At 58.4% G+C, this 20,110-nt stretch overlaps 8 protein-coding genes across 8 annotated transcripts; 5 read left to right on the top strand and 3 right to left on the bottom strand.

The window, feature by feature from the left end:
• Positions 1-8: 8 nt before the first annotated feature.
• SCHCODRAFT_02491044 (Maf/Ham1) lies at positions 9-1,062 on the top strand (the record flags this gene model as incomplete). Its single annotated transcript, XM_003034311.1, has 6 exons — positions 9-131; positions 181-309; positions 366-552; positions 633-669; positions 718-829; positions 919-1,062. The coding sequence occupies 6 exons, from the start codon at positions 9-11 to the stop codon at positions 1,060-1,062; spliced, it is 732 nt and encodes a 243-aa protein (XP_003034357.1).
• A 239-nt stretch (positions 1,063-1,301) lies between these two features.
• SCHCODRAFT_02568865 (uncharacterized protein) lies at positions 1,302-2,753 on the top strand. Its single transcript, XM_003034310.2, has 2 exons — positions 1,302-1,926; positions 1,985-2,753. Exons 1-2 carry the CDS (start codon positions 1,722-1,724, stop codon positions 2,707-2,709), a joined length of 930 nt encoding a protein of 309 aa, XP_003034356.1. The 5' UTR covers positions 1,302-1,721; the 3' UTR covers positions 2,710-2,753.
• A 3-nt stretch (positions 2,754-2,756) lies between these two features.
• On the bottom strand, positions 2,757-4,097 carry SCHCODRAFT_02614761 (urease accessory protein UreG). The gene is made up of 6 exons (XM_050344675.1): positions 3,902-4,097; positions 3,749-3,827; positions 3,623-3,693; positions 3,265-3,536; positions 3,145-3,213; positions 2,757-3,070 (listed from the first exon to the last, which is right to left on the bottom strand). The coding sequence occupies exons 1-6, from the start codon at positions 4,038-4,040 to the stop codon at positions 2,876-2,878; spliced, it is 825 nt and encodes a 274-aa protein (XP_050201617.1). The 5' UTR covers positions 4,041-4,097; the 3' UTR covers positions 2,757-2,875.
• Positions 4,098-4,258: 161 nt separating this feature from the next.
• On the bottom strand, positions 4,259-5,558 carry SCHCODRAFT_02614759 (NAD(P)-binding protein). The gene is made up of 7 exons (XM_003033733.3): positions 5,487-5,558; positions 5,218-5,418; positions 5,144-5,166; positions 4,944-5,088; positions 4,737-4,889; positions 4,464-4,656; positions 4,259-4,412 (listed from the first exon to the last, which is right to left on the bottom strand). Exons 1-7 carry the CDS (start codon positions 5,527-5,529, stop codon positions 4,379-4,381), a joined length of 792 nt encoding a protein of 263 aa, XP_003033779.1. The 5' UTR covers positions 5,530-5,558; the 3' UTR covers positions 4,259-4,378.
• A 652-nt stretch (positions 5,559-6,210) lies between these two features.
• On the top strand, positions 6,211-6,742 carry SCHCODRAFT_02493507 (uncharacterized protein; the record flags this gene model as incomplete). Its single annotated transcript, XM_003034309.2, has 3 exons — positions 6,211-6,408; positions 6,463-6,529; positions 6,642-6,742. 3 exons carry the CDS (start codon positions 6,211-6,213, stop codon positions 6,740-6,742), a joined length of 366 nt encoding a protein of 121 aa, XP_003034355.1.
• SCHCODRAFT_02614753 (uncharacterized protein) lies at positions 6,721-7,638 on the bottom strand. Its single transcript, XM_050344674.1, has 3 exons — positions 7,205-7,638; positions 7,091-7,148; positions 6,721-7,038 (listed from the first exon to the last, which is right to left on the bottom strand). Exons 1-3 carry the CDS (start codon positions 7,517-7,519, stop codon positions 6,992-6,994), a joined length of 420 nt encoding a protein of 139 aa, XP_050201616.1. The 5' UTR covers positions 7,520-7,638; the 3' UTR covers positions 6,721-6,991.
• A 520-nt stretch (positions 7,639-8,158) lies between these two features.
• Positions 8,159-9,753, top strand: SCHCODRAFT_02493772 (uncharacterized protein; the record flags this gene model as incomplete). The annotated part of the gene is made up of 7 exons (XM_003034308.2): positions 8,159-8,230; positions 8,425-8,529; positions 8,578-8,629; positions 8,687-8,991; positions 9,098-9,156; positions 9,254-9,520; positions 9,579-9,753. The coding sequence occupies 7 exons, from the start codon at positions 8,159-8,161 to the stop codon at positions 9,751-9,753; spliced, it is 1,035 nt and encodes a 344-aa protein (XP_003034354.1).
• A 585-nt stretch (positions 9,754-10,338) lies between these two features.
• Positions 10,339-10,741, top strand: SCHCODRAFT_02614748 (uncharacterized protein). The gene has a single exon (XM_050344673.1). It carries the CDS (start codon positions 10,461-10,463, stop codon positions 10,680-10,682), a length of 222 nt encoding a protein of 73 aa, XP_050201615.1. The 5' UTR covers positions 10,339-10,460; the 3' UTR covers positions 10,683-10,741.
• Positions 10,742-20,110: the final 9,369 nt, after the last annotated feature.

Genomic DNA, 20,110 nt, shown 5'->3' with positions numbered 1-20,110 from the left:
CGACGACTATGGCGCCCCAAGATTCTGTGTTGGAACATGCTCTCCCGATGCCCTCAATCAAGAAGTTGAAGGGCAAGCGTGTTGTCCTCGCCTCCGCCAGCCCTCGGCGGAAGGAGATACTCTCGCGTTTCGTACCTGCTCTTTCTTTCGTCTTTCTACTAGGTCTAACACAGTGCGAAGGGTATCTCGCCGGAGGTTGTACCATCCACGTTTGAAGAGAACCTGCCTGTGTCTTCCTTCGAGGATATTCACGAGTATCCGGTGGCAACTGCTCAGCATAAGGGCGTTGAGGTCTACGAGCGACTTGTTGTAAGTAATGGTACTTATATCATCCATTCATGGACAGTGTTGACAGGACGCATCAGGCAGAGGACCCGGATAATCCACCAGACCTTGTCATCGCCGCCGACACCGTCGTCCTTACGCATGCCGCACCAGTCGTCGGCCAAGTACACGAATCACTCTTACCTCCCATGACTCAAGAGATCCTGGAAAAGCCGGTCGACAAGGAGGATAATCTGCGCATGCTCCTTGACCTGAATGGCGGCATTTGTGAGGTCGTAACGGGCGTTGTTCTCAGTAAGCTTGCATTAAACCGTTATACGGATGAAGCTGATGGAGTATAATTCTAGTCTACCCCATCTTGACGGCTCCGGGCTACGGGATGAAGTGCGCGCATGTTCTCTCCATGACCGAACGGTAGCTGACGTCTTGCAGGTCTCTCGATGAGCGGACTCTCGTTCACTTCGCGGACAATCCTCCGGCGCTTGTCAAAGCTTATGTCGACAGCGGCGACGGACTGGGCAAGGCAGGGGGCTTCGGTGTACAGGTACGCTCTACTATTTCTCCAAGGGCTCCTGCTCCGCCACCAAGGGTCACCGAGCTATGGAACCCTGGACTAACAGTGCCTCCCTACAGGGTAACGGCGGTCTCCTCATCAGCAAGGTTGAAGGTGACTACAACAACGTCGTTGGCTTCCCTGCATCGTCGTTCTTCCGCTATCTAGAGATCTTGGTCGAGGAGAACGAGGAAGAGGGTGGGGACTTTCTGTCGATAGATTAGAAGGAAGATGGCAAGAGGCGATGGCTGCTAAGGTTACTACTGATTCTATCGTCTGTTACTGGACCGCTGGATACATTGCTTGATTCGTGGTCTCGTTTGAATACAGTAGCCCATTTTCTCGTCGTGCAAGACCCGCCAAACGGGGACCCACAACCCATGTCGAGATGTTGAAGTTGTCCTTTGATTGCCGCCGCCGTCACACGGACGTCGAGCAGCCGGCCCGCCGCATTCGTCCGATGCTCAGATCGCTCACCCCAGTGGTGAAGCGCCCACCGATATGGCGCCCTCCACGAACGCCTCACCGCTTGCTCTCGACTACGAGGGCCCTCAGGAATGCACCGAAGCCGCCTCGACCGGAAAATAATGGGTTGCGACCAGAGGACACGAATGAGGCGCGGCAAGCTGGAGAGGCACGCCCAGCGGATGAGGATGCCAGCTCGACGCCAATAACCTTGGACGCACCGACTCGTTCGTCTGCACCTATAGATGATTCTACGAAGCCTGAGGAGACGCCCGTCAAGCCTGCGGACGGTACAAGTGCATCTGAAGACGCTCAGAAATCACTTGAGGATTCCGCGCGCGAGTCCCACTCTACTTCCTCGGACTTCGCATCGTCCTCGCATCCGGAATCAGCCTCCAACTCTCCCTCTGACCCTTCAATGCCGTCGAAGGCAGAGGAGATCCTGGCTCAGCTGCAGACCCGCCTGCGCGAATTCGCCGAGCAGACCGCGATCGCCGTGCGGAACCGCGCAGACGACTTCACGGCGCGATCCAAGTCGACGTTCTCTCAGCTTGGCGCGGAGCTCAACCGCGTCACTGGCTATGAGGAGATCGACGCGCTCAAGAAGGATGTCGTGGCGCGAGGTGCGTAGCACAGTCTCTTTTCCGCTTCATCTTAACCAACACACCTACCTCCCCTCAGAAACCCACATCAACGAAGCCCGCAAAGCCGCTCGGGACGCCAAGCTTGCGTACGAACGCGCCGTCCTCCAACGCTCCAACTCCCAGCGCGAAGTAAACGACCTCCTGCAGCGCAAGTCCACCTGGACGGACACCGACGTCTCCCGCTTCACCACGCTCGTCCGCGAGGACCATCTCTTCGAGCAGGCCGAGCTGCGCGCCAAAGCACAGGCCGACGCCGCCGAAGAGGCCGTCGAGCGCGAGTTCACTGCGCTTATGCAGGCCATCCTCGCGCGCTACCATGAGGAGCAGGTCTGGTCGGACAAGATCCGCAGCGCGAGCACGTATGGCCAGCTAGCCGCGCTCGCGCTCAACTTGCTCGTGTTCATCCTCGCGACGATCGCGGTCGAGCCGTGGAAGCGCCGGCGGCTCGCAGCGACGTTCGAGCGGAAGGTCGAGGAGCTGAGCAGGGAGATGGAAAGGACTGTGGCGACGGGCATCGCGGGCGTGAGCGAGAAGATGGAAGCGCAGAATGTGGCGGCAAGGGAGACGATTGCGGTGCTGCTGAAGCAGATCGAGCTTGAGCGGGAGGCGAGGGAGCGGGAAAGGTCGAGGAGTGTGGCACAGGCGGCGTCGGAGTTGTTGGTCGGGAAGGACGAGAAAGCGTACGAGTTGACGACGGTGGCAGCTACGACTGCTGTTGTGGCGGGGCTGCTGGGGTGGCTGTTGCGCAGTTCCTTGACTTGATTTACCTCTGCACTTCGCTTTGCAATGCACATCGTCGCTCCCTCGCATCCCATTCATCGGGCCGTCCCATTGTGCTGAAGATGACAAGGTACATATACATAAGCTAAGTTGTACATCGCTGGGTAATTCGGCCTATCGCCCCTCCTTTTTGCACTTTTCTGCCTTCCTACGCATCCCCGACGGCGCCAGGCGTACCCGGGTTGCCCGCCGTCCTCCATGCCGCCAAAATCAAGCTGACTACGTCGTCAATCCCCTTATCCTCCCGCACGCTTGTGAACACCGTCGGTCCATCGCCGCGCATGAGCTTCGAGTCCCGGTCCATCACCTCCAGCGATGCGCCGACGTGGGGCGCAAGATCGATCTATGGCGGCGAGTGGAATGAGTTTGGCGAATGGTGACAATATGGGACGAGAACCCTCGCAGACAGCCATTCACCTTGTTGATAACGAGCAAGTCCGACTGCGAGATACCCGGGCCACCTTTGCGAGGAATCTTGTCCCCGCCCTGTGTCCCTCGTCAGCCAGCCTTCCTCTCCGACTTGACTCTAGTACCCACCGACACATCAATCACATAGATGATATAATCCGCCAGCTCCCTCGAGTAGTTCGCCGCAAGATTGTCCCCACCGCTCTCCACCAAGAGCAACTGGCAGCCGAACTTCGCCTGAAGGGTTTCTAGTGCGCCCATGTTCGCTGAGATGTCCTCGCGGATGGCGGCGTGGGGGCAGCCACCGGTCTCGATGGCGAGGATGCGCTCGGCGGGGAGAGCTTTGTTTTTGATGAGGAACTCTTGGTCTTCGCGCGTGAAGATGTCATTGGTAACGGCGGCTGTGGGGAAATTAGGATGGGTTGGCAAAGAAGGGATTGTGTGGGGATGAGTAGGGATCAGGAAACTGGGATGATGGCGGACGCACCGATGTTGTATTCCTTGCGGAGGCGCTTGCATAGCGCAAGGGCCAGCGCAGTCTTGCCAGAGCCTACGGGGCTGGGGGGCGCAGATGAGCGATCGCAGCGCGGAGCAAAAGTAGATGACCACGCACCCTCCAATACCGACCGTAAAACCGCGCTCCTCAAAGTTGCGCAGGCTGTAATTAGGCATGTCGCGCTCGGAGTACTTCCCTGTAGGTGCCATGGTGGGGCGCAATGAGTACTCGCCCTTACGCGCCGCGCTACAGCCCGCCCAACCACCTTACCTGCGCTCTCGAGGTGCTCATGCGTGTGTCCGTGCTCGCCTCCGTGATCGTGAGTGTGCGCGCCCGCGCCGTGGTCGTGGGTGTGCGCGGGCGGCGGAGAGCCCGAGGAGGAGAGGCTGTTGATGAATTGGACGTTCATCGCGGAGGGTGGAGGGGAGACGGAAGCTGACGAGATGGGGGAAGTGCAGCGAGATCGCAGATAATGGGCGCCTATCTTATCGCCGTGGCCAACTCAGCAGCAGGTCACGAGTTCGCGACTTGGAAGTTCAACTCGAAGTCGAAGCTAACCGGCTTCCAAGTACCTCTGCCGTCGCATATTGGGCGAGTAGCAGTCTTACCATTCGACAGCGCTGCAGCTTTGACATGAGACTTCGAAAGCGCCCTGCTTACAAGTACATAGTATTTCGTGAGCCAGTGAACATCTCGTCATGTCATTCCATCTTCAAGGCAATCATGCCCAGCGAAAGACAATCACCTTCACCCTCTCCCGACGAATGGCGCTCCAGAGGCCCTTGAAAGTGATTAGCAGATTTTCTCATGGATTACAAGAGCGTCCACTCACATGATATTCATCTCCAGCACCGTCACCTCGTTCGGCAGCTCCGCGATATGCACCACCGCGTCCGCGACGTGCTTCACGTCGAAGGTCGGCTCGACGAGCAGGCGGTGCTCGAAAGTGCCGTCAGGGTGGAGGGTGCCATCCGGCTGCTTCGCGCCCGCTTGGTGAACGGACATGAGTTCGGTTTGGGTGTTTCCTGCGAAATTGTTGGTCGATGAAGTGCAGGCCGATGTGCAAAGAAACGAAGTGGCAGACTGGGAATGCTTGAGCACGCACCTATGTCAATTTGCGTGCAAGTGATATTGAAGGGACGGCCATCGAGGGCAGTCACCTTCGTAAGCCCAGAGATGGCATGCTTCGAGCAGGTATAAGGCGCCGACTGGGGTCTCGGGACATGCGCGGAAAGGGAGCCATTGTTGATGATTCGCCCTGGAAGGCCAAGTCGTTAGCTACTCAGCGAGAAGCGTATGAAAGCATACTAACCTCCTTGCGGCGTTTGCGCCTTGAAGGTCCGTACGGCCTCTCGGGTGAAGAGGAATGGCCCAACGAGGTTCACGTTGAGGACGCTTTGGAAAGCTTCCAGTGAGAGGTCCTCGATAGGTACTTGCGGCACGTTCATCCCGGCGTTCTACAGCGGCGTCAGCTTGCGTCCTCGATTATACAGCGAATGAGCAGATATACACATTGAAGACCATGTCGACTCTGCCTATACCCAGATATCAGCTTTTCTGTCAAGATAATAAGATGTTCAACCCACCAAATATCTTCACCGCATCCTCAAAGACATACTTGACGAAGGCCTCGTCCGTCACATCGCCGACGCATATCCTCAGCTTCGCAGAAAAGGGATAGCGGTCGCCGCCGCATCGACCCGCAGTGATCTCCAGCTCATTACGGCGGCGAGCGACGATGGATACATTCCAGCCTTTCTGTACTAGTGCGATGGCTGTGGCGCGTCCTGTAATGAGATCACGGTGTAAGTAGAACGCTCTATACAGGCATTGACAAGGTTCACGATCCACTTACCGATCCCGGACGATGCGCCTGTGACGATTGCAGTCTTAGCCATCGATCACCGTCTAGAGCCTCGCAGATAGTGGGCGTTGCCGATAGAAGAGCGTCATCCTGCCCGTCCCCGTGAGTCCGAGAAATATGGAAGTTTCCCCGCGGGGCGAGTGCGTTGAGCTGGATGGGGATAGCCCGCGCTTTGAAGACCGTTTTGGATACTTAGGAGAGGTCTAGGCCTCTATTGTGAGCCTGCAGGTCGAGCGTGAATGCCCTTCATCATGATCATCAGCGCCCCCAAGAGCCTGGACGTGCACCATGCTCTCCTCCTCCTTCCCCTCCCGAGGGCGAGGCCTCGGTAAATCGCGCCATCGGTTGGCTGCAGACGCGTCCCGGCAGTCGGAAAGGTGGAATGTGTCACCCGCTTTGACCGAACTCCCAGCGCGTCTCGCGCGTGTGGGCAGGTCTGATGTCACCCCCGCCCCCATGTCGCGGAGCAAGGCCAGCCGCTGACGAGACGGTGCCTGCCCGAGACCTGGGAGGCGGCACCAATCGCAGACATTGGTGTGGGCTATAAAGGTGGGTGGGGAGGTGTGAGAACGTCAGTACCCCCGCGCTAGTCAAGTCGCATACACCTTTCGCGCCACCTCATCCTACACTTGGAAGCCACGCCTTGCAAGTCCAGCAAGCACCTGCTCACCTCACCAATCACCTTTGGAACCCGCCCATCCATCACACCCTCGGAATGCCTTCCTCGTCATACACCTCAAAGGCGGCGCACACGTTTGCGCTCCTCCTCAACACGCCCATCGCCGACGAGAAGAGGATGCCCTCCGAGTTCCAGATGCAGGACATGACCCATCTCCGGGCGCGGTCGATCGAACTTGCCCGCTCACGGACACCGTCCCTCGACTCGCTTGACCTCGACTCGGATTCAGAGGTAGTGAGTAGCCCACATCCCCGCCGCGCAGGGAACGTGCTGACGACGCTACTGCAGTCCGAGCCCACATCACCTATAGTACCCGCCGACATTGAAACACCTGCCCCCACGCCGCAGAAGCGCCGTAAGTCGTGGTTCATGGCATGACCGAGTCGCCTTTCTTCATTCACTTTGTATCTTATCTTGTGAGTGTTTGCGAGATGGGTGGTGGGGGCAAACGGCTGACGACGCGACAGATATTATCTCATCCATCTACGAAGTACATTATCAGCCTACCGTAATCGCAGCCCTACGGCTTGCTGGAGAACGCATTGAAGGATCACGCACCATGGAATAGTTTAGGAGGACAGCATTGAACTTGCATGTATGTTGCTAGAGGAACGATTGGAGGTTTCGTCCACAGGACATGATCATATCACGAAGGGCCTGCTTATTGGGCGAGTAGCCTTCCTTAGTCTGCAGACCTGAGACCCATAAACCGTGCGGGCAGGCGACGATAGTGAAGGCACAGCAAGCAGATGATGGAATCCAGGAAAGCTAAGGATACAATGCGTGCAGGACGAAACTGAGGACCGAAAACAAAGGCTTATGTCGCCGTGGGGTCGTGAAGCACCGCTAACAAGTATCGCTCGTCTGTGGAAGTACCGTCAGCGACCAAGCTCGGGCCTTTGACCACTACACGCACCAGGCGAGATCATAATCTCATGTCTCCTTGTCCGTATCCGCATGAAGCGCACGTCGTCCTGCATAACGATGTCGTCAGCACACATTCCAGTTCACATGAGCCACGCCCACGCACCGCATCCTGTTCCCCGTGATTGACTTCCTCCAACCCGACCCGCACGCTCTCCACGATGCGCGCGATCGCATGCGCGTACTTCCTCCCCTGCTCGCCATCGAACACGACGCCCGAGTGCCTTATGATACTGACAGGCTGCCCTCGTGACAGCAGAATGTACCCCAGCACCGACCGATGTGAGGCGAGCAGCGTCAGCGTCTGCTCGAGCTCGGGCGACATGGCGGGCGGCGGGTTCGTTGAGGTGCTGGCATGGTTGGCGGTGGTGTCGTGGTCGGGGAGGAAGGAAGCGCGGGCGGGTGTTATTGGTGTGGACATCGTGGTCGAGGCCGCGGTGGGTATTGGGTGGTGGGCGGACGAAGGATCGGGCCAAGGCGCGTGGTGATGTTGGAGGCCGGAAGGGGAAGTGGGAGGCGAGGCGATGTTTGGCTTTGTTGACTTGAGCTTTGTTCGTGCCATCGTCGAGGTGTCCGTGCGACTCAGAAAATCATGTCCTATGGACGATTGATCTCTTTGCAGGCAAACACTATATGGCAGAGGGGTGGCTAACCTTTAGCCATGTGGCGGACCGTCCGGCGGGAGGGTCACTGCAGTACGCGCGATACCTGGTATTGTTCGCGCTCACTGACAAGCATCCAGGGCCTGATAATTTCCTGCGAATGTCAAAAAGCACAACACATCGTGTATACCTGTGTTCGACGTCTAGATAGAACTCGATCAAGGCGGACTGATAGTTAGGCCTAGTCCGCTCGCTGCTCAGTTTGCCCCTAATGTTGAACCAGGCCAGCTCAAGACGTTCATGATAGCATGAGGGTTGATGAATCCTTGGCAGCATATTCCTGGTCAACGGCAGAAGGCTTGACGCCGGCCGCTTGCGCTGTTCGACATTCTTCGGCAACTGCCGGTGTCACGTCGAAGTCACGTTCGCGTTGTGGACGCACCTTGCCGTCATCACTCATGAAGGGCGCTGCTGGAAAGTCGTCGAAGAGGGCTGGCCCCTCGACTGCTACCAAACTCGACAAGGGAAATGTGAGCTAACGTCTTCCCTGTACTGTGATCATGCCTCATCGTCCTAGCCAGCAGCAAAAACTGCAAACACTTTTGGTTTTTGGGTCCGACTGGCTCGGACGCCCTTGGTATTAGGCGCGGTTGTTATTGCGCTCCTCGCATACTCTTTATATCCTGTGAATCTTTTGGATGGACATCTGTGGCGTCCCGACCAGGGATATCTATCACATACCGGCGACAGCGACAGTGATGCGAGCAAGTTCGCCTTGGCTGACCTGCCCGGAAGAGGCAAGGGGCTGGTTGCTGTCCGCGATATCGAGGTAAATATTCCCTTACCACTTATGGGAGCTGATTATGACCCAACCTAGCGCGGCGAACTCCTCATACGAGAGAAGCCCTTATTTCGGGTACCTTTCTCGAGTAAGCATATCCTTCCTTTTTTCTCACTGTTGCGTCTAAACTCTCATCCTATCATAGCTAGCAACCCCAAAGGCGTCATCGCAGAAGGTTTACGCGCCGCCTCTCCTGAAGGCAGAGCAGCCTTCTTCGACCTCTCCTACGTCGGCCTACCGGACGACTTTGACCCCGCGTCCGACCCCGATGCGCACGCCCTCGCGATCTTCCAGACGAACGCCGTCGCCGCGGGCGATATGGTGGGCATCTTCCCCCGCATGGCGCGCCTGAACCATGGGTGCGTGCGCGCGTTCAATTCGGTGTACTCCTGGAGGGAGAAGGAGGGCGCGCTGGTGGTGCACGCGCTGAAGCCGATAGCGAAGGGAGAGGTGCGTGGGGCTCGGGTTAGGCTTGAGGATAGCCTAGGGTGGCTTATTGTCGAGCCTAATGGTATCCCCAAGCCTGAAGGCGGATGACCCTACTGGCGGCTGACAGAGGTCACAGGAGCTGCTCACGACGTACTTTGATACCAAGCGTGCCCGAGATGACCGCAGGTGAGTTGGATCCAGCTTTCTTAGTCCAGCATACTTCTTTCCCTTACAATCTAATCTATTGGGTTGCATCATGCTAACGCGCGCCTATTAACCTCAGGGCGCATCTGAAGGAGCGATATGGCTTTGAATGCAACTGCTCTGTGTGTGCATTGCCGGAGGCGAAGTCGAGCGCCTTGGATCGCCAGTTGGCAGATATGGTGAACGAGTACGCACGGCTAGCAAGTTGGGCCGAGGGCAAGATCACCGGGCTCGAGGCCATACGGACTGTCCGACTGCTGTGGCGGTTGGGTACGTCCACGGGCTACCACAGCGAGCGCGGCCGACTGGCAGCGGACGCGGCGTGGGTGGCGGCTGCGCACCAAGAGTGAGTGGATGCTTCCTTTTGTCATCTTGGAGATGAAGATACTGAAGAAGCCACACAGTGCGAGTGCGACGCGGGCGTGGGCAGCCTTGGCGAAGGAGTTGTACGCTTACGAGCTGGGGGTGGATAGCCCAGAGGTGGAGGAAGCGGGGAGGGTGCTGTCCGACCCTAGCGCGCACCCTGCCTGGGGAACGCGGCAGCGGCTTGCTGTGGGTGACACGCGGGGCCTGCGGTGACCGGCGGGTATCGCAACAGGGACTGGGCAACTCCGCGGCATCACGGCAGGCAATGAAGGACCCCCGACTACCTCTTGGGGACATCAGAGTCGTGATGGCGGGCTCTGATGCGCCCTCGGGGACGTCGACGTCGGCGACGGAGGAGACATCGCACGCAATGAGCTCTAACACGTACGTGGCATGTGTGCCAGACACCTAGTAGAGCGAGGTTCTCAATTCAGCCAAACCTCGTCATGCTTTCGTTATGTTTGTCTGCAGTTCGACCCTGCCATTGGTTGTAGGCTGATACGGCTTGACCGTGTTTAGCGACGTGGGGTCTCATCCCAGGCGCAACCCGACCCCACCGTGTACTCTTTCGCCCGCACTTGCTAAGCGGCCCTTTGGGCATAGATACAAGACCAGTGCCGGGCCCGTCGACTCCTCCGGCCTGTTTTCTCTGGAATGGCCGCGCAATAGTAAGAGCTCGAAAAAACGCATATACAGGTAAATCTGCATTAAATGACAACGCGCATCGTGACGCGCTGAGCGCAGGCGTGGAAAAATGTAGACAATCCTGGGTGAGGGAAGGGCAGTGAGCCCCTGCTCCCCCAAACGGATTCTTTGGCCGCGGATATGGGGAAATACCCGCCGAGGGCGCGGTACGAGCTTGGCGGTGAGCGGAATGCTGCACACGCTGCGCAGTTCGTGTATCGTGCTCGCCCCACGACATGCGCGCGCCGTCGCGCTCAAGGAGGGTCATGGAAGGGAGGAAGGGGACATGTGTAAGGTACTACGCACGGCGACAATTCGCTCGCTCGTGCATTCACCTTTCCTCCCGCCCCTGCTTGTGCATTACTCTTGCCTGCCCAACTCTCCTGCTCGCCTTATCTCCTGGTCCCTGCATCCCCTGCTCGTGTGTCAATGCGACGCGCACCTCGTTGTGGAGATAAAGGCAGAAAAAAGAAAGAAAAAAGAGAAAAAAATTCACTGTCGCTGGCTTCATTTCAGCGTACTGACACGGCTGAGCGCAGCCAGATCGGACGCGCGTCGTGTGCTGTGACGCCTCGGCCTTAGCCGACGCCACGTGCTCTGCCTTCACCCCTCGCGGGGGTATTTCCTTTGGAGTTCCTTGAGGTTCTCCTGGTTTCTTATGACTCGTATATATACTCCGTGACTAGTTATGACTACTTACAGCTGTAGGTATAAAAGGGCCCTCCTCCAAGGGAGGAGGGCAAGGTTTTCAATCGAGACTTCGTTACAGAGTAACCTCGTGGGAATCTTCTTCATCATCTCCGTGAGCCGAGCCCGGCCCGCTCTCCGCGTCACCGTACTCGCCTCATATTTTTACTCTCTCGCTCGACGTCCTCGATAGAAACATCGACTTCGACTTCGACAACCAGCAACCAGCAAAGTTTTCACTACCTACCCCTATTCCCCCCGCTAAGGCAACGGACTTGATCAACCCGGCACCCTTCGCGGCTTAATTACCCTTTCTTCCTTGTCGACAATCTCAATGGCGCCAAAAGCTCAACCTCTGCGCGACTCCAGCGGACGTTTCCGCCCTCGCGCAGCGTCGGTTGACACCGGTGAGTCTCAGACCGCGTGGCGTGGTACTGACGACTCCTTCACTAGTGCACTCTCGGACAACGAGTCCGACTCGGGTACGGCGGGCGCTCAAGATGCGCCGCCTGCCACCGCCGATGACCAGGTCATCGAGCATGCGACGGTGCAACACGACGTTGTGCCGTCGTCGGGTGCTTCCGCCACGACGGTGGGGGTATCCCGCCAGGTGTCTGCTCTCGACGGAGCAGACCCTGGAGAGGGCGAGTGGTCGGCCGATGCCGCTGCTCAGTCCCCGACCCACGCGCATGCCGCCGACGGCCTCGTGCCTGAAGCTGGTGCTCAGCCGCGTGCACCGGGTGCTGTGGGCAGTCGCGCTATCGCGCCAGAGTCCACGGAAGTAGATAATACTACGAATAAAATTTTCCCTCAGTATGATGAGAACAGCGAGCACGGGGCTCGCGAGTCCGAAAGCGTGAACGTACCTGAGAGCTCTATCCCCGGAAACAGTAGGGACCGGATGGATAAGGGTAAAGGCCCGGATCTACGCAATTTCGGTAATCTCGACTTCGACGAGGTCGAACACGATCCCGAGATTCAGCGGGACATCCTGGATGCCGCAAATCGAGCTCGGGGATCGCGGGCTCAAGTGCCCAATCAGGGGCCAAGGGTGTCTTTGGCAAATCTGGAACCCCGCGCCGCCGAAAACAAGCAGATCGCCGATCTGTTCGATGCACTCCACCTCAAGACTGTTGAGGCCGCGGACTACGCCGCCCTCAATGCCAAACTGGCGAGGCAGGTCAGCCAGCTCAGTGAGAGGTACGACAATCTCGTCGAACTCCTCACGGATGGGTCTGGCGCCGCACGCTCGCGCGCTGCGAGCGTCGCACGTGAGCGATCGGTGCCGAACGAAGTTCAACCGACACGTGACCTGAGCGCAATCAAGCGCGAGACCGCGGAGGCCTCTGTGCCCCCCGCGGTGCATCGTGAACGTCCTTCGAAGGCTTCTAGTCCCGAAGACAAGCTTCGTCCGAGCTATGTAGCTGGGGGCGAGTCCTACTGGGACAAGTACATGGCTATGATCAGAAGCCGTGTAGTCGGCCTTCCGAGCTCAGACTCGGATGACGACGGACAGTTTGACAGCGCGGGTAAGGCCAGCCGCCTTAAGCCGCAGCCTCCCGAGTCCTACGACGGCCGGGAGGACGATGAGGCCTTCTGGACCTTCGTCATTGATTCTCTTCAGTATGTCACTGATGGTCGAGTGGCAGCCACTCGGCAGGCCGACGTTGTCTCGCGTTGGCTCACTGGCAAGGCCAGAAGGTTCTACAAGCAGAACTACATGCTTAGTGCTTCTCGAAGCGCAAATCTAGACGACTTTTTCAGAGATTTATTCGATCACTGTTTCAGTCTAAACTACAAAGACAAATGTCGTACTCGGTACAAGTCCTGTATCCAAGACAATCGCGATCTCCGCGACTACATGCACGATCTAGAGCGCTTCTGGGTGGTGCTGACTGAGGAGACCAGCCGAAACCGGGTCTTGAAGTTTTGGGAAGGCCTTGACTCCTGGCTCGTGAAGCGCCTGATGGAGGACGGCTTCAGCAAAGAAGTTGATGAGTTAGAGCCTACGTACCGACGTGCTCTGCAGCTCTGGCAGGCTAGCTACGCTGCCCGAGCCCAAGCGAAGGGCAGGCGCCCTGACGACCATGGTGGATCGCCCCCCAACCGCGGAAGCGGCACGGGTGGCGCATCTGCATCGTCCCGACGTTCTGGAGGCGGGAGCTCTTCTGCTCCCTCCTCTAGGCCGCCAGCGAACGCGTCTGCTGCCGCTGGAACGCGCACCTCGAGCTCTAATGAACGCTCGAGGACCACTGGAGGTAAATTCAGCGGACAGGCAAGGGGGTCACAACGTACCTCCGCGCCGAATGGAAGGAGCGCGAACGGTCGCGCCCCTCCTAACCGCAAGCCAGGAAAATCTCCTGAGCTCCTGAAGCGCCTCCGTGAAGAGGGGCGCTGCTTCCGCTGTGAGTCTAAGGACCATATAAGCCGAAACTGTCCCGAAGCGAACCACGTACCTTCGACGTCTTCTGGACCTCCTGGTCTCGCGATTCACTCGGTGGCAATCGAACAGGCACGTCTGCTCGACCAGAGACGTGCTGGCATCACTAACACGACTACATTGTCAGTCAATATGGTTCAGTTCGAACCCTCGCACGACTCACCTGGGTCTAACCCGGACAGTACACGCTGCACGACGTGCTCACCGCCGTGGGCAACACACGTCCTCGCGGACTGTCCGCTTGTCTGTGGCGACGTTCCCGGACGCCCCCACCTCTACGTGCAGCCGCTCTTCGACTACTACACGCGAATTGCGCTGCGCACGAGGCGCGAGCCTCCCAAGTTTTGCTCGGGCGACGACTTGCTCGCCCTCTGCGAGACACCCGAGTATGCCGATTTTATCGGTCGCGCCTGCGACCCTTCATACGTTGGCGACTTGGGGCAGTGGCGGGTGCGTGGTGCGTTCGCGCTGAACGCCGTGCGCGCTTGGCCTGGCGACGGCGAGAAGCTGCGCGATGCGATGTTCCACAACCTCGCGCCGCTCTCGTATCTTTGCGATGGCGCGCCCGTCCGTTTCCTGCCAGTCCAGACCCAGGACGATTGTGTCTCCCTCTTCGAGACTGTTGAGGCCGAAGCTGGGCGTCGCGAACTGGCTCCGCTTCGCATCCCGAATGCGTTCTTCATCCGCGAAGGCTTCTCGATGGAGGACTACGTTGCGCGTCAGATATGCGTCGACTTCGGGATGGACACCTCACAGGCTCGTCGCATGGCGTACCTCTACTCCACGGGCACTACCCTCGGGGATCTCGTGCCCGAGAGCGTCGCTTACGCCCTCAACTGGGCAGTCAGACGCGTAGTCGGCGAGGAGCAGCGTCGCGCTGACCTCTCCCGCTTCTACGCCTTCCGGCCGTACTCTGGGTCGCCGGTCATCCTCGTGTGCGACACGCTCCTGGGCGTGTCGTGGGGTCTTCGTCTCAAGGACATTGACGCCGGTATCAACGTCTGGTACTGGTACATGTATCAGCGCATGCGCTACTTCGTGGGTGGGCATCAGAACACGGCTCACCCGAAGCGCTATATGTCGCGCTGGTTCGAGTCGCCTGCTGATGCCGCAGCGCGTCGAAGCTTCGACGTCTTCACGCAGCCCGACGGCGCGTTCCCCGCGCGTTGGTTTCGCGAGCCCGCGGAGGACCTGATTGAGTCCGGCGTGTTCGCACAGGCGTGGGCAACGATGGTGCGCATGGCGTCCAACGTGCCGGTACGTTTCCCAGCTTCGCGTCTTCCATGGCGTCAGCTGACGGTCTTCGCAGTATCGAAGGGGCGCTCCGCGCCGTTGGCGTCCTCGTCCGCACGCGTTGCGCAACGGACAGCCGTCTTCCCGCGGGGGAGCGGCCGCCGCATCCCGAGGCCCATCGTCCTCGTCGTTCGTGTAAGCGGGCATCCCTGCAAGGCGTTAGTAGACTCTGGTTCGTCAGTAGATCTCGTGAGCTCGGCTCTCGCTACTCAACTGCGCCTTCCGCTCATTGAGCACGATGGCCAGGTGTCCATGACGATGGCAGTGAGCGGGTCGCGCTCGAAATGTAATTTTCATACGTCTGTAGATTTTGAATGGTCAGCTATACACGAGCAGCGCGTCTTTGACGTCTTGAACCTCGCGACTTACGACGTCGTCCTCGGGACTCCGTTCCTGTACCAGCATTCCATCTCGTTCTCCATCAACCCGCCGAAGATCCTCATTGGGAGCGTTGAGGCGCTGCCGCTTGAGGGGCCACACGTCGACGACTTGTTCATGGCGAACGTAGAGCCCGAGCCTGGCTCGGACGAGTTAGAAGCTATTCGGAAGCATCTAGTCGAAATGGCCTTACCTTTGTGCAAGACCATCGCGGAGACTGAGCTCCCGCCCTTGCGTGCGATTAATCACACGATTCCCATCATAGACCCCGACCGTCGGTACCCGTTCCGTCGCTCGAATTGCCCTGCAATCTTTCGTGAGCAATGGAATGAGAAACGCGACGCATATATGCGCTCGGGGCGGTGGGAATTCACCACCGCCACGAACACGGTGCCCATGCTTCTCATCGCGAAGAATCAGCGCGAGAAGACGAAGCTACGTACTGTTGTAGACCTGCGCGAGCGCAACGACAACACGCGCAAGTTGTCGTCCCCGCTCCCCGACCAGAACGCGATCTTGCGTCGCGTCGCCGCTGCGAAATATTGGTCAATTCTCGACGGGAAAGACCACTATGAGCAAATACGTGTCTTACCTGAGTACGAAGACGTTAACATCATGGCGACGCCTGATGGTAACGTGAAGAGCAAGGTTATGCTCCAGGGCGACTGCAATGCTGTCGCGACGTGTCAGGCAATAATGACGCATATTTTTCGCCCTTACCTAGGTGTCTTCATGGACGTGTACCTTGACGATATTGTCATATACACGGACACGCTCGAAGAGCATGTTCGCGCTGTCAAAACCGTGCTTGAGGTGCTGGCGCGCGAGAAGTTCTATCTGGGTGTTAATAAGCTGCACTTCCTCGAGCCTGAAGTGCGCGTACTTGGGCGAATCGTTGATGCGAACGGCATTCGTGTCGATCCTGCCCGCGTTGACGAGGTCGCGAAGTGGCCGGTGCCTACGAACAAGAAGTTAGTTCGCGCATTTTGTGGCGCGGTGGGCTGGCTCGCCGACAATGTCGCCGAGATCGCCGCGCCCCTGGGCATTTTGCACGATTTGTGCGGCGAAACTCACCGATGGGAGTGGGGATTCACGCAGCAGCGCGCGTTTGAGGATTGCAAGCGGCTGGTGAGCGCGAGCAAGCGCGTCTCACGCCGAGGCATCACCCTCGGGCCGGATGGCAAGCCCACTTCGCGCGTTTGGCTTCTGACCGACGGCTCTAAGTCGTCTTTGTCAGGAGTAGTCGTTGAAGGGGAGGATTGGCGTACCGGAACGGTAATCGCGCTCTTCTCCGCGAAGCTGAGCACGACTCAGCAGAATTATCCTGTACATGAGATTGAGATGTTAGCTGGCGTGGAATCAATGCAGCGACATCGCGACTTACTTCAGGGATTCCACTTTACGTGGGTGACTGACCATCGTGGTCTCGTCCATCTTCTGCGGCAGCCAAACCTTTCGGGGCGGCAAGCGCGCTGGCTTGAGAAGTTGGGCGAGTTTGACTTCGAAGTCGTGTACCTGCCGGGCGTGGATAACGTGTTAGCTGATGCACTATCACGCATATACGAGGGCGACGCACCTGGAACACTGCGCTCTCCCTCTGAATATACATCCTTTGATGAGGATGGCTCTGTCGATTACGACGGTATGGACATTACTCGGCCGCTTGTGACCGAGCTTGGCGCCCTGGCAATTGCGCCAGAAGGCGGGGACGACGCAGCTCCACGCCGTGGTCGCGGTCGTCCGAAAGGCTCGACGAAGGCCTTCAACGACTGGGTTCGCCGACTCGCTGCGAAGAAAGGATCCGTCCGCTTGATTGTGGGCGATCACGCGGCGGATGGCGATTCTGATAGACGCGCGACGCGTCTGGAGGGGGGAGACGACCCGGTCGAACCTTTTGCAAGTGACCCGAACGCGTTTGAAGACGAGATGAGTGAGAAGGAAGCAGCGCAGAACGCGCTGCCAGCTCATCACGCGTTTGCTTCCGATCAAGCCACGCGAGGTGATGTCAGCGGAACATCACATTCGGCATCTTCCGAGTACCCCTCGGGTACCCGAGAGAACGCGCACTCGCGCGCTGTCGAAGACAGCCCGTCGTCGCCCGACGTCGGCAGCCCAATCACAGAGGATGCGAATATAGACATACCTAGTGCTGTCCAGATGTCGGAATCCGAACCAGAACACCCGACAGGCGAGACACCAGCCTCAGCAGAGGAAACACGTGTCTCGACCTCGGTCGGCGCGGAAGGTGACGAAGATAATGATATCGCACCTCCTAGCCTCACGGAACCTATCTTGACGGCTATACCCAATCACACACGGGGTGTACGCATTGAAGATTTGATCCGGGATAAGTATCAGGACGATCCGTTCTTTGCCAAGATATTGGAAGAACCCAGTCACTTCCGAAACTTTGAGGTGGTTGACGGACTCATCTTCCTGAAGCAGGACTCTCGTCGTCTGCTGTGCATTCCGAACATCAAGGAAAGTGGTCGCTCCGTGCGAGGACTCATTATTCAGGAAGCACACACCTTACTCGCGCATCTCGGTGCCGCTAAGGTTATCCCCGTGCTCCGTGATCAGGTGTGGTGGAAGACGCTGGTGCCTGATGTGCAGAAGTTCATCGCATCATGCACCACGTGCGCTTGGAATAAGCCCAGCAATCACAAGCCGTACGGGCTATTGAATCCCCTGCCGGTGCCTGGCACGCCTTGGGAAGCTATCGGGATAGACTTCACGGGTCCCTTTCCCGAGAGCGAGAATCACAATGGGACCTTCAATTACCTTCTCGTCGTGATCTGCCTGCTGACCGGCATGGTACATCTTATTCCGACGCGTACTAATGTGACTGCCAAGACTCTGGCATACATTATCTTTGCGGAAGTCTATAAGCTACATGGGCTCCCCAAGTACATAGTCAGTGACCGGGATTCGCTCTTCACGAGCATATTCTGGACTCACCTGCACAAGTTGATCGGAACGGAGCTGCGCATGTCAACTGCATACCATCCGCAGACCGACGGATCAACTGAACGGGCCAATCGGACAGTTGTCCAGATGATACGCGAATGCGTCGAGCCCGCTCAATCGGACTGGGTCCTGAAATTGCCGGCGGTTGAGTTTGCGATCAACTCCGTGCGCTCGGAGAGCACGGGGTATGCACCGTTCTTCCTGAATACTGGTCGCATGCCCCGCGCCATGATCTGGGAGGACGCACCCACGACGGAATATCCCGGGGTGCGGACTTATGCGCGCCGCGTCAAGCAGGCCATCATGCAGGCTCATGACGCAGTGCTCGCCGCGCGTGTCAAGCAGACACGTGATGCCAATCGACGCCGCATCCGCGCGCCTTTTGCCGAGAACGATCTAGTATATGTCTCAACTGCCAACATGAACTTCCCGAAGGGCCGCGTTCGTAAGCTACTTCCCAAGTTCATTGGACCATACCGCATCCTGAAGGATCTAGGCAATGAGGCCTTCCTTCTTGATCTCCCGAAGGAGTTGAAGCAGCGGGGAATACACCCGCGCTTCCACGCGTCTCTATTGAGAATTCATATTCCCAATGATGATCGGCTATTTCCGGGCCGCCTTGAGACTCAGGTGGCCGACTTCGGTGCCTGGGAGAAAGAATGGGCAATTGAGGAGATTGTGGGACATCACGGCAAGGGTGCTGATGCAGTACTCAAGGTGAAGTGGAAGCCAGGCGACATGTCCTGGATCCCGATCAAGAATGTTGCCACCCTCGAGAAGGTCAAGCAGTACCTTGAGGCGCTTGGCGTTGACAAAGCGGGTGATCTCCCGGCTGGATCTGAACCAGACCCCGGGGATATCCAATTGTATGTAGGGAATCTCGAACTCACGATCGAGCCTCGTGTTCCCGATGGCGAGATTCACGACGAATCGGGTAATGGGCTTAGCTGGGATCCCCTTAAAAGGGATGGACAGTCAGTATGCCAAACCAACTCCATTTCCTCTTCCTCTCTCTACATACATACTATGGATACTTCTACCTTACCTCCGCTTCCCAACTCTCCTTCCCCTTCGCCCAACGTCAACCGTGTCGGTACCCGTTCCCACACCAAGGCCAAAACGGCGCCGGCGATCAAAAATGGCAACAAGGCGGACTCGGTCCAACCGATGGATGTCGACCCACCCAGTTCCGAGGCCGCCCCGCCGGCACCCGCGCCCAAGACGATGTCGTCCGTCCTCGACGCCGCCGGCTCTGCCGCCTCCACTCTCATCGACAGCGAGCCGCCTGTCGACACCGCCGCCGCGCTCCGCGCAAAGGAGGCCGCCCGCGCCAAGTACAATGCCGGTATCATCGCCGACCGCATCCGCCAGCAGGAAGCCGCGCGCTCCGACGTCATGAAGCAACCCATCCCGCGCGTCAACGCCGCCGCCGACGCTGGTGCGGATAAGACCGCGCCTCCGTCCGCCGCCGCTGAGACGACGCCCGCCAAGCGCGCCTCCGAGGACGACGGCTTCCTCCTCGGCCGCGCCAAGCCACGTGGCCCGGCCCAATTCGCCCACCGCCGCATCGTTCCCATGACGTGGGAGATCCGCGGACGCCGCCTCGTCATCCCTATCTACGCGCGCAACGACCCTGAAGAATACCTCTTCAGTTACCGCATCCCACTCACCATCCTCGTCGAGTACATGCGCTTCAGCGACGGCATCACTGCTACTGGAATCCGCCACGACGTTGTTGAGGTCCCGTCCGGCTATGCCGAGTTCGTGGAAATCCTCCAGCGCGCCGACTTCGGCAAGCACATGTGCCCGATCGACCTCGCGACCGGCAAAGTCCGACCCATCCCCGACGAGCAGCGCATTGATCGGACCTTCTGGGTGCGTCAGATCCTCGACATCAGCAGCGGAGCGGCCGCGCATCGCTACATGGACGAGGTGGAGGGCAAGGTGCCCGAGCCCACCAACGAGGAGCTCCTCCTTCGTGAGGTGACGGCCATCGAGGCGATGCAGGGGCGCTTGTCGAACGCCCGCCGCCAGCAGGCCTTCGAGGCGAACCGTGCCAAGCGGCGCGAGGGCAAGGGGAACCAGTAGTTACTTACTACTTACTAGAGATCATCAGAACAA

This window comes from Schizophyllum commune, assembly GCF_000143185.2.
Source record: "Schizophyllum commune H4-8 unplaced genomic scaffold SCHCOscaffold_3, whole genome shotgun sequence".
Lineage (NCBI taxonomy): Eukaryota > Fungi > Basidiomycota > Agaricomycetes > Agaricales > Schizophyllaceae > Schizophyllum > Schizophyllum commune.
This window is presented reverse-complemented; position numbering and strand designations above follow the sequence as displayed.